General features: G+C 34.2%; 1 protein-coding gene across 15 annotated transcripts in view; it reads left to right on the top strand.

Moving 5' to 3' along the window:
* Positions 1-13,577, top strand: part of LOC113231130 (potassium/sodium hyperpolarization-activated cyclic nucleotide-gated channel 2) — a 385,438-nt gene that overhangs the window by 194,241 nt on the left and 177,620 nt on the right. For 13 of the 15 annotated variants that reach the window (XM_026465313.1, XM_026465306.1, XM_026465303.1 and 10 more), the window contains exon 2: positions 2,524-2,735. In XM_026465313.1, the coding sequence (XP_026321098.1) occupies positions 2,524-2,735 (212 nt within the window). Of the gene's footprint in view, positions 1-2,523; positions 2,736-10,360; positions 10,608-13,577 lie in introns of those variants that run through there. The other 2 variants (XM_026465315.1, XM_026465316.1) reach the window with 2 other exon arrangements.

The following is a 13,577-nucleotide window of genomic DNA, read 5'->3' as shown; positions in this document are numbered from 1 at the left end:
GTAATGCCCTATTTTTAAGCCTTTAGCACATATTTTACATAACTGGTTCTTATATAAATGGTAGTCATACCAAGGTTCTCGCTTCCATTAAACATTATAACGTTTTCTCGTTTTGTAATTTAAATTTTAATTAAGTATATAATTGGCTATGGATTTGAATTCCATGTCCGCAGACTAGTTTCTTGAACGCAATAACTTGGTGTTATAAAGCGATATAAGGGTGCATGCTACGTTGTTATCCTCATCACTTTCTACCAGGTGAAATAGAGGTCAAATGAGCACGTATTTAAACTGCCTTTGCGGCCGAAAGGTTACCATGCCGTACTGCCACTCAAAGGATCTGGATTCGATTTCCAGGCCGGATGAAATATGTGTATGGCCTACATTTATTTCTCTCTTGAGTTTGGATGTAATTTGTGGTTGTGTAATGCGTGTGTTCATGGCACCCGCGATACAGAGTTTCTCTAGTGCGGAGCTATGTATGTGTTGCGTTATATTATTATTAATAAAAAACAAAAAGGCAATATTTCCTATTACTATTTTATTTTCATAGGAAATGAAATTATTTTTTGGATCTGTGATCTTGGGACCTGTAAAGCGCCCAAAACATTGATTGGTTGAAAAATAATTGTTTCATAGCCTACGTATTTTACTATTATTGTAATTTTATTTATTTACTATTATACAATTTTAATATTATTCAATTTGATTGTTTTCATGTCTAAATGTTGTATGTGTCCATTTTTATTAATTATGATGTTCTATTTTATGACAGGCCATGGCAGAATGTCAGCGAGGGCTATGTAATTACCATACTCCTCAGATGCTGAGTCATGGACCTTTTGACATGCTTTTTTTGCTTATTTGTTTTAACTTTTTTATTAAATAATAATTTCGTCTTCTTTCTATTTTTTTTATATGTATAAATTGTTTAATATTTTATAATTATTTGTATTTGATGATGTATTTTGCATAGCAATGTAACAATCGTGAAAACCTACGGTATATTTTGTTTATAGGGTCACACCATCTACTTACAATTAATATAGCCCAGAAATTTTGCCTATGTAGCTTCCAAACAGCGGCAGCCTTCCTACCACCTAAAGTTATTCTACACTGAATTACGGATTGAGTTTAGGGAATAGTGTTCCTGAATTGTAAATCTTTCTCGGTCTCAATTAGAAACTCTTCTGTCAGTGTTCCGCAGGGGAATCTGTCTCTCTATATTTAAGATTCTCTATATCTATGATTCTCTAGAATAGATTGGAATTTTTTAGACTAGAATTTTTATTTACTTCGCCCAATAGCTTACAAATATTACAATGGCAGCACTCTATATCTTTAGATATAAATAAATAATAATAAATTTATTTCTCTCCACTAATTTGAACTAGGAATTCTACATCCTCCTCCAACGCCCACAGTGCAAACTGTTGAATCACCGAAACCGTCAAGCAATAACGCACTAATTAAGTTTCAAGCAGTTTTAGTGGCAGTAGAGCTCCATGTGAAATAGTCTGTCCATTCATGTAATTCCCGGTAAGAACAAATCGGGAAATAAAATTCAAATGAAATTAATTCCCTTGCTCTGGTACTTATAGTACAGGGAATTCGCTAGTTTGAGACCAGGCAGTTGGTGTGGTTATCTGGCACATTGGCACTTAGACTAGACTAGACTAGACTAGACTTAGACTATCCACCGTCAAATATCGCACTTTCGGATAAACAGTGTCTTAATTTGAATTTATAAAAATTGCAGACGAGTTAAAAAGTATTCTTTTCGGTTTTTAGGGCTACTGATAGATTTGAAGGGGTCTTAAATCGTAACTTAGTGTAATAAACCGCATCTGCAAAAGAACAACTTTTCAAGAGAGAAGTTTAAATACTCTACGAACGGATTTTGTAGATAACTTATTTATGCTTAAATTAGAGAGTTAGGTTAGTTTAATATTTCACTTATACAGAATTTGTTTCGTTTAATTCGTGTTATTTTTATGACCTTATTGTGCTAAAATCACTTTTGACGTACGATCACATGCCGCTTTGTTATACCACTTTATAGAAAAATAAAGAATGCATTATGTGTCTTTGTTCTTGTATAAAATCAATTTGTTTCACCGCAGGTGTGATATCTGATACAAGAGCTCTATAAATAGAGCTCCTCGTAAAAGAGTTCGTCCAAGGAAGTACTGCCACCTTACCTATTTCTGCCAAGCAGTAATGTTCACATTACTGTATTCCGGCTTCGGTTCCGAAGGGTAAGAGTGCTGGTGAAATTACAGGCACATGGAACTTCTCAACTTAAGTCTCAGGGTGTTGGGCGCAGTGGCAGTGCCCCTCTGATCTTTGTGAGTTAAAGCTCTGAGTGGCAGTGCAACTCTTAGGGACTGGCGCATCGCTTACTAGCAGGCATCCGACTTGTTCGTCCCGTTACTTATTCTTATTTTTTAACTTTTTTCTACCATATACCAGATTGTTTTGTCTGTTGCGACCATTTTTATAATAATTTGTTGTTGTCAACAGATGCGAAGATGGTGGAGGCGGTGCAGCGACAGGTACCGGAGGCAGGGCGGCGTCATTGCGGCTGGCCAACGGCCGAGTGGCAGCGCAGTCGGCGGAGCAGCTACCGCACTCGCCGGCCGACTGCGCCTCGGTGCGAATCTCCATCGACAACACCAACACCTGCTGCACAGACTCGTTGGTCACCGCCCTCGATGACGAGACTCTGCTGCTAGGTGAGATAAAAATAGTAAAGTACAGCAGTCTTTATATTGTCTACAATGAACGACACCCACGCTAGGAACGCCCTTGAGTAATTAGCGTCCCATGGATTAAGGGGCAGTGGAAGCGTCGACTGTCAATTCTTCGTCTTCCCCTTTAGTCCGCAGGTCATGAAAGCATGTGTTGCGTCATGCCTCTTCATCTTGTCGTATCAACGCTTCTTTATAGTATCCCTGCAAGCCACATCCTCTCACAATGAGAGGGATTGGGCTGTAATTGCACAATGCCAAAAGAAAGTGGCTACTTAACGTACAAAAATCACAATGTTTCTGGACTAAATTGTTATCGTAATTGCATTATAACGTAGTAAATCGTTTCTTTTTTAAGTTTTTTGTTAGTTTATTTGTCACTTATGTAAGTTTAAAAATATGCAAGAAGTTGAAACCTGTTCCAGTGCTGTTACGGTGTTAAGAACGAAAAAGAATATTTAGATCATATTTCATATTTAGACTTAGTTTTATAAATGAAGGCGCCACAATGCGTTAGATTATGTGTGCCTTTTGCATACCTACCGGCGATTTTACCTCAAAATCTATATTACCTACTTGTTTCAGTAAATAAGTTATAATTATATATACTCCAAAATCGAAGAACGAATTTAACCTAAATACAAACACAACAAACTACTTAGCCGATCTAAATGAGAATAACAACAGGAACAAAAACTCCCTTATCAAACTTTTAGCCTCATAAACATTATAAAAGAAGGTCATATCCACGACACTTTTTCACTAAAATGTTCCATTGAAATATGTAGTATATATATCCAACTGGCTATCGGCAACTTGCGAACAGAAAGATTTATGGAGTACGATTGTTCCTGCAATAAATTACAACTTCACTAATTATGAAAGTAGGACGAAAAGAGAATATACGCGTAAGTACCATCTTTAAATCATTGCCGATCATGATATCCACAATAACGCTGTATTGTGGAAATATGGAACAATACAGCAAAGAGGCGATAATGTCTTGAGTGGTACTCTTTAAATTTATAATAATATTGCATTCCCTGTCTCAAACCAAAGATATTTCCTGTACTATGAGTACCAGAGCAATGGATTTCACTACGGGGTACTACCCGAAACGCCCAGACCAGAAATAATTTAGGAAAGGTCATTTCCCTATTTGGTCCTACCGGGAATCGAACTCGTACCTCCGCATTCAGCGCCCGCAATTTAAACCCTTAGACCACCAAGGTCTTCATATATAAACTACGTGAATCGAAAATATAAAATATAAATGATGCCGTTAACTGCTTAGAATCGGACTTGGTACTTGAGAGGCAAACGCTCTTTCTCTATGTCGATTAACATGCTTCATATACAGGCTATATATTTGAAAGTGAGACATATTCATAATTGTCACAGTAAATCATGTTATAACTTAACATAGACAAAAATAAAATTAGGATATGGGATAGAACAAAATTGTTTTGAAGTGTACATAGAAATAAACCGTTTCCCTTTACGCTTGATTTCGAGTGCAATGGGAATACTATCAAGCGAGCGCCGAGTGAGAAAGCAACAATAACAATGATTTCACATTTATGTTTTAGCTTATGTTAATTATTTTTTACTTGAACTATCATCGAAATGTTTTACGTACTAAAAAAGATAAGTTTATGATTTAGTAACTAGTTATCATTTAATAAGAATTGAGGTTTTTGGCGTAGTTTAAAATGTGAAATCAAATTATTTACAATGATTGATTTTTTAGTTATTTACAATTTATTTACACTTACGTGGTACGGAGCATGTGTTCAAAATGTTTTCCACAATGCATAGCACGGCATAATAAATTTTGTTTTAAATTGTACAACACAAACACATCTTGTCTCATAGTATAAGATGCTGAGATAATCCTCTCACGCAACACTTCGACACTGTTCACCTCCTCCGCGTAAACTCCAATTTGGGAACATTTCAATAGCTTACCTCACACTGTCACCACTTATTGCGTAAAGTCGCACCATCTCAGTCAATTCGACGTTAGAATAAATATCCATTTTGCGGCGATCGGGCGAGCGGAAGCACAAATAATTTGCGTGTCTTCGTTAGATCAAGGTCGCGTGTGCACTGAGCTATTTCGCGTATGTGCTAACATCCCCACCCCCGACCTGTACTTTGTTTTTCGCCGCCGTGTCGCCACCCGCTGCTGCGTCGGAGCAATAATATTGATGTGCATAGATTTCGATAACTAATGTTGTTTTCAAGTAGTAATCGATAAAAAAAATACATATTTTTTGTAAAGTTTAAGTTCATTAGTTTATTTTTTGTTTGGGTTCAGAATCAGGAATATAACGCACTATATAAATATGTCCCACTTTTAAATATACAGCCTGTATAACTGCGTTCCTGGCGCAGACACTTATATACGAAACAGTAACGGTAGGACTACCAGATATCGGAACCAGGACCTGCTCATCCAGGCTCCACATTGCAAACTGTTGGAAATATTCCCTTCTACCGACCCGAGACACAGAGCATTCCAGAGAGACTACGGATTCGACGGCAAGATCAGAGTACAGCGGACGTCCGTTATTGGGAACTGGAGCGGTGGCAACCGCTAATTATGCAATGCGCAACGGGAATGACCGTGCCTGCAGCTCCGGTACCTATCTGGAAAATAAGGAGTGTACTGTACGTGCACCCGGGGCACCAGCCTTTTGAGAACCGGATGAAGTCAAGTTCTGTCACTTGACTATATTTTAGTAACTGTACACTGGCTGATCTGAGGTCAGAACCTGAACTTATAAAGATCCTGTGCGCGCTCACTATATTTAACTACCTCCGTGTCCGAACGGTTACCATGACGGACTGCCACGCAGAGGACCCAAGTTCGATTCCCGGGCCGGGAGAAATATTTGTATGGCCTACATTTATTTATCTCGTGAGTTTGGGTGTAATTTGTGGTTATCTATGTGCGTGTCCATGGCACCCGCGACACGGGGTTTCCCTAGTGCGGGGCTATGTTGAGTATGTGTTATTATTATTATTATTATAATCAAAACTAATGTAGGAAGATATGGGGCCTTTGGAAATATCATATGCTGATGTATATTTTAATGGTAAAATGTGTCGGCGTAAAGAGAGCTCAATATGTAATATATAAATGTTTTTAATTCATTTAAAGTGGTGCGTATTTCAGTGTGAGTTTGAACAGCATGCTGGGTTTTATGAATAAAAATTCGTACGTTCCTAACATAGATAGCATGGAGTTGATCGTAAATCTTAATTAAACGGACATGCTGTTCACTGTTCATAATAGAGACTGGCCCGATATCGATTTATGTCAGCTGAATGACACCGGTTTTATAACTCCGTGATACTTTTCTTTTACTCCGTATATACAAGTAAAAGTTTGATTATTCCAGATCGAAAATAGTGTTGCATGAACTGCTCACCTGGTCACGCCACCAGAAATTTGGGGAGAATCGTGACCATTGTTTTCATAATATAAATGTTTCACATGTTAAAGTGTGAATGCATTTTAATAATTTTTATGATAATAATATAACACTTCAGTATATTTTTATTAATGTCATTGCGTTGTTTCTGATTATTCATGCTCTCATTATGCGATAAGCAGTTTCTGGACTTGCATATAGAATTAAAAACAGGTTTGATACACTCACTTGTCGTTTTTAAGTAATTTAACTGCAATTTAACAACAGCAGTAAAGTTCCTTGTGAAAGAGTACGTCCAGGGAAGTACTACAGCCTTACCTATTTCTGCCATCAAGCAGTAATATGAGCTTTACTGCGTTTTGATTTTAAAGGGTGAGAATGCTGCTGAAATTAGAGGCACACGGGACTTGTTAACTTATATCTCAGGATGATAGGCGCAACAGCAGAGCTCCTCAGATCTTTGTGAGTTAAAGCTCTGAATGGCACTGCAACTGTTGTGGACAGGCGTGTCGCTTATCACCAGGCGCACGACTAGTTCGTTCCGGTACCATAAAAAATACTTATTTACTGATTTGTTTGGTTTATACTTTTCATTTTTAATTATAAAAAAAACACTGTAATGTTTTAAATTTTGATAAAATTATAATTTAACACAGTTATTTATTTGAAATTTTGATTCAATAAACCTTGAGAAGGATTACTGAAACAGTCTAGGTCAGATAAGTACCTAGTATAGGCGAGCGCTCTAGCTGCTTTAAAAAGCACGGTCATTACAACGAGTAAATATAAAATATCCATTAGAAAATAAACAGATATACTGATGATATATCTATCACTCAACCAGTAACAAAATTATCAATATTATTTAATTTTATTTTGCGTTTGTCAACCCTAAGTCTTTCGTTGTTCTCTTATCTCTACATTGAAAGAAACTATATCGTTAGAAACGTTTTTTATTAATAAATACTGATTCTTCATTAATCTAATTTATTAACCTTAGATTAAATAAATGTAGGTTTTTGAGTAATTATAATTGTATATTTAGTCTTCCAGGGTATTGCCAGAATTATGTATTATGTACTTATAATATACATAATTATGTGTATTATAAGTACATAAAATAAAAAATAAAATTATGTACTTTTCCGACTCTTCATATATATTTTGGTTTAGTCTTGGTTTAGTATTCGATCAGAATTGTAAAATACAAAAGTTGATGTGATCAAAGATGCCAAACATACTGACTCCGTTGGCAGATAGAGATAAATTTGCCATAAATCTACTTTGATGCAATTGCTAAAATACAAACACTGCTAACGTGAATTAATGAAATAAAATTTATTTAATCATTGCAAAGTGGGCCCGATAGTGGAAACTTGAAAGAAGTACTTATATGCCAAAATACAGTAAACTCTTTAAGCTGTTAACATTGACAATGTATAAGCAGCATATAACCTAATTTTGTTGTCATATAGAGAAGAATTTGCACAACACTCATACAAGTTTATTTACCCTACAATTACTTTTCCAAAGTTACAAAGTACAACCACATTTAAGACCATGACGAAAGTTGCCATTTAATCTTACGTTGAAGTCACAGAGAGTAAGAATTTGTGTTAATTCACTAAAAACCATAAATACATAACTTTTTTTATAAAAAAAAACGACCTCAATAGTTCGTGGAATTACATCTTTTTGCCAAGTTCTATTGAAATCGATTATAGAACAGTGCGTGAAACCGGATTCATCCCCCAGTTTGCCACTCTTAGAGGTGGAATATTTCCTTCAAATTTAAATATGACCAATACTGAGGTACCCTGTTTCCAGCAAAAATAAATCATTAAAATCGGAGTTATCGCGTAACATACTTACAAAAAATACAGTCGAATTGAAAACTTCCTTCTTTTTTAGAACACGATTCAAAATCACAAATGAAACCACAAATTCTTCAGTAAACACACAAACACACACAATTTCGAACTTTCGCTAATATCAATATCTCTCTCTTTTATATACATCATCATCCCTTTTACATACTTTTATTTAAGTCCATTGACCTTTGTTAGTAGGTCAATGGTTAAGTGTTATATGATTCAAATCGCAAAAGTATTGAAGTACTATATATACTATATATATATATATACTTTGCCATAGACGTTCTTATGTAGATAAAGAATTTGCTAAATTCGACTCTCATGCAATATGGTATGTTTGTATGTATTAAATCTATATTTACTAAAATTATAAAACATAAAAACTATTCGAGCTGTAAACATTGACCATGTCTATAGTTCCGCAGAAGTTGTCATGTAAAATATAAATTTGCAATAATGCGACACTCGTACACTTTTATTCAGTCTATGATTATTTTAACAAAATTAAAAAACAGAAAAATTGTTGAAGCTCTTAACATTGACCACGACCACTGTTGCCACAGAAGTAGTTACGTAGAGTAATTTGACTCACGCTAGCATTTTCTTTAGTCTATGTGGCCTGAATAACATAGTACAAAAATATTTAAGATGTTAAATTTAAATATGCAACTAGAGTCATGACTCTAGTTGCCAATTAAACTTAGTTTGTCGACGCACAGAGTAAGAAAGTACATATTATTTATTGGTAATATATTAGTAATTTGCCTCACCATACATTATAATTATAGTACTTGTTTTGTTTAATCTTCATTATTTCGATGAAATTGAAGAAATATTTAGACTACGGCTCCAGTATTCGATTTAGTAGCAGTAGAGCTCCTTGTGAAAGAGTTGGTCCAGGGAAATACTGCCACCTTACTTATTTCTGCCGCCAAGCGGTAATGTCAGCGTTACTGTGTTCCGGTTTCGAAGGGTACCAGTTTTGTCAACTTATGTCTCAAGGTGACGAGCGCATTGGCAGTGCCCCTCAGATTTTTGCGATTTAAAGCTCTGATTGGTACTGCAACTGTTATAGACAGTCGTGTAGCTTACCATCAGGCGCACGTCTTGTTATTATTTAAAAAAATATATCATATTGCTATTACAATAGTGTTGTAACTGAATGTAAAATTTGATTCTCTACAAGTCAATAAAACCTTAGTAAAAATATTGTAACAAACGACTAAAAGATATTAACATAACTTAAAAAACAGACAGTCGAATTGAGAACCTCCTCCTTTTTTTGAAGTCGGTTAAAAATGAGACTAACTTTTTGTGATCTTGTTATGAACAAAACATCTTTATTCAAAAATATGAATTTATTTTTTCTTTTGATTTTTAAATATATTTGTTCAAGTACGAAATTGTTTACATGTGTGTAATAAGTAAACTTTAACCTGTACACAAATTTTAATATTCTTTCGCGGTTGAGTAATTTCATTTTCATCGATTCCTAAAAAAATACACTCTTTGTGTTAATACACAATTATATTAACAATGCTATCGCATAATATATCTATTGTCACAAGAAATACTCTATTGTAATGTAGAATAAGCGATAATCTAGACATAGATTGAGAGTCTGGAAATATTAAACAACTACAAATTAATTCCTTCATCCATGCTTTGAAAACACTAAATGCCTACGACAAGAATGCAAATGCATTTTTTACGCTTGCCATGTTTAATTACTACAGAAGAAATTTAGGTATTTAACATTTTTATAAGCAATACCTATAACGATCTATGTGATAAAACGTTGCAATATTTTTTATTTACTTTAATAAATTATAAATACGTAAGAAATGTAACTATTTTTCGGATCTAAATTGCGTATATTTATTTTTCCAAATAAACCAACGTGACATGATTCCTGTGGTCAGCCGTTAAAAGGGCCTGAAAAATGGCTGATTTTTTTGAAAAAAATTACATCCAAAAAACAATTTCATTTCCTACGTGTAACAATCACGAAAATCGAAGAACTCAATAAATTATAAATACAGTTTTTTTTTAATTCCTCCCAATTCTAGAAATCCAAATCTACAATAAATAGCACATTATCGAATTCCCTTGACCCTTCATCTCCGTGTCTCCCGATTTGTCGCCATATCGCACACATTAACCCAAACATAATTATTATTATGGTCAAGTTGTACCACTACGAAATTATACTACGTCTGTATAGAGAAGGTGGAGATACAGAGTCGCGCATGTTCGTTCCCGCTCGGCGCGTGCCGGCCCGCTTGCAGTTCGCTCCCGCCCTGCTCAGCGCGATGACATACCACCGCTACACCCGCGTACCTTACACATATCGCGTGTACGAGCACTAGTAACATAAACAAAATATAAAGTGAACAAAGTGTGCCTCAAAAGTGAAAATGACGACGGAACTTGACCACGTTCGTAATCCGTGTTGAAGCTTATAAATGTTGCTTGCATGTTAATGTGATAACAATGCCGGTGTCGTATGTATGAAAGGGAATTTGCTTGAAGGGAACAAATAGGTAATTATGTGTGCTTTTTTAACGAATATAATTGTTTTAATTGTTTGAAAAAAAATTGTGACGACGTTATCGCTAATTATGTCTAATAAATTTATAATGCTTTATCTGTCGGTCATCTTAAGGATTAACTTTATATGTTTTAGCGTTATTGTATAAATTATAGGCCTTTGCGGTGTAAAAGTTGAGGTAACTGTTAACTAGGTTAAATTTGATAGCGGCACTTCCAGTGCCAAATAGACTGGAGTTAGAACTACTGCCAAAATACACGGACTCGAAAATCAAAACTCATAATAGTCATGCAAACAAACTTTCAGCTGTTTTAACAACTTATTATTTTAAAGAAAGAACTCAAAAACAAAAGAGCATCGCAACGAATTGTGTTGTGAAACATATTATTAGTAAAGTCGAAATAATACACTCCACCACCACCTTGTATTTATTCTTAAAGGACTAAAATACAAAAATATTGTTGTATTAGAAATTCAAATTTTCAACAAGGACTTATGGAAATGGCAATCAAACATTGTATAAGCTTAGGACATTTCATTCTGAAAATGCTAGGTGCCTCCAATTATGTGTTCGGGAGTATGTATGTACCTACTAAAAGTTAATTAGAGAGCTAAAGTAGTCGAGAGTTTTCAATAACTTTTCTTTTTGTTTATTTTTTCACTTATTTATTATTATTATTATTATTATTGTTTGTTAATTGCAATCACATAGAAGTTCATAATGGTCAGAGCAAGTCCTTTTAGTTAATAAAAAAGTTTCACCAGGAGCCATATTCGTAAAATTTACCTCAATTTAATCATTTTATTTTTGGTACTTGTTATACACAGTATACCATATATCTGCTTTTTTGAAATATACTTTATAAAACATACATAGAAACTAATTCCCAATAATAATATAAATTACATGTGTAAATTAAGTATCAATATACCGTAAATTCTTGCCTCAATCTCTCAATCAACCGTTAAGGGATTCTAGCTCCCATTTAAATTTTCAAACAAGGTAAACACGCAAATTGATGAATTAATAAAGCAAACAGGTATGAAAGCCCCAAAAATAAGAAAAGACGAAAAAGATTTTACGAAATCACCAAATTTTACTCTGAGCGGTAGGTAATTTAATTTTCCGTAACATACTCTGGAAAAAACCAATGATAAAGTAAAAAATTTAATCTATGAGTGCCGTTTTTCGAATATTTCTGAGGGGTTGCCCACATGAGTATCACCCAGATAGGCAATTTTTAACCGACTTCAAAAAAGGAGGAAGTTTTCAATTCGACAGTATTTTTTTTTGTATGTATGTTACGCGATAACTCCGGCAATTTGTGATACGATGTTGATGATTCGTTTTTTTGTTGGAAAGAGGGTACCTCAGTAGTGGTACTCATTTAATTTTGAAGAAAACATTTCACCTCTAAGGGTGGCAAACTAGGGGATGTAAGAGTGGCAAAGAGATGTAATTCCACGAACTTTTCATGTCGATTTTTTTTAGTACTTTGTACTGAGATTATGTTATTGTTACATAGGGTTAAATGGTTAAACATAATTAACAAATATTAAAATTAGACGTAATTTCTAATATCAATTGCTACCAGAGTATAAAGTTTCCCCTTTTAAAATATAGAGAGGAACAATAGTAAATATTTTCATATTTTAAATAATTATTGCATTGACGGCATTAGTGGCACCTGCAGGGTACAAATAACACGAAAAGTAAAATTTCGAAACACATCTAACGTTCTTGAACCTTTTGGTTTTATACTTATAGACTAAAATCACTCGAAGAAAAATTCGGAAAAGTATAGATATAGTCACATAATTTATTGCTTTATGTGGTACAAAAGGTCTTAAACCTATTATTACATTGCAACATAAACCCTGTAAGGGCACTGCAATTAACTTACTTCATTATACTAACATTAATACTAATAGAATACATATAATATCATGTACCTTTACTATCGAAATACTCCTTTAAGTCAAAGAAACAGTTCGAGAGCAAGTAACTTTTCAGAACATTTGTGAACACGTAATTATTTTCAATGTTTCTAATTCTAAGAGGTATTTTGTTATAAGCTTGTAGTGCCATATTCTGTGCACCAGAGCTAACAATTTCTAAATTATCACAATTATCTAGATTATCACTTTCTTGTCCCAGGAGTATTATCTCGTCGTACATAAAGCTTAAAACAATTTTCAGTTGACGAGGTTCACACAAACAAAAATAAAATACATGAATATTTGAATAATCTTCACGAAAACATTTAACAAATTTTAACTTAATATTGGTGGCACTTTTTCGGGTTTTAAGCATTGAGATGATCTCGATAAGTAAATATTCTTTTTTAAGTAGTCCATATCCAAAATGATTCATAAATCGAAAAAAATACCTGGAAAGAAAACTTGTCTTAAAATGTTGTATTTACGAAAATAGTTAAAATGCAATGTATGCAGTAGCGGATCTTCGTGCTAATTTGCAATTCACAACTTCGTTTGACAATTCTACGACTGAATGATTAACATGACAAAGTCACTTTTGTGCTCTCCGGATTAGTGTGAAGTCGATTTCAACGATTTTCTATATGTTATTCATTTTTAAAAACGTAAAGTAAGACTTTACTTGTAAATCATTTAAATCTTTTGGATAAATTTTGGAACGACTAGGTATTTAATTTAATTTAAATTTATCTATTTCTTAGGTTTTCGCGATTGCTACGCTACGCGAGACTATTTTTTGGGATCTTAATTACGTTTATTTGTTTTCCAAAAAAATCCAATATATCGCCCTCTTTACAAGTCAAGTAACTATACACGCATCCACTAGTTTGCCACCATTGGGTTTGCTTGAATATTTTCTTGAAATTGACATGGGACCAATGCGGTGGTACCCTCTTTCCAATTAAAAATAATCATGAAAATCGGTTCCCAAATGCTGGTTATCTTATATAAGTTATCGCGTAAC

This window comes from Hyposmocoma kahamanoa, unplaced genomic scaffold, assembly GCF_003589595.1.
Source record: "Hyposmocoma kahamanoa isolate Upper Pololo Valley unplaced genomic scaffold, ASM358959v1 64, whole genome shotgun sequence".
NCBI lineage: Eukaryota > Metazoa > Arthropoda > Insecta > Lepidoptera > Cosmopterigidae > Hyposmocoma > Hyposmocoma kahamanoa.
The sequence above is the reverse complement of the archived record's forward strand: the minus strand, read 5'-3'. Positions and strand labels throughout refer to the sequence as shown.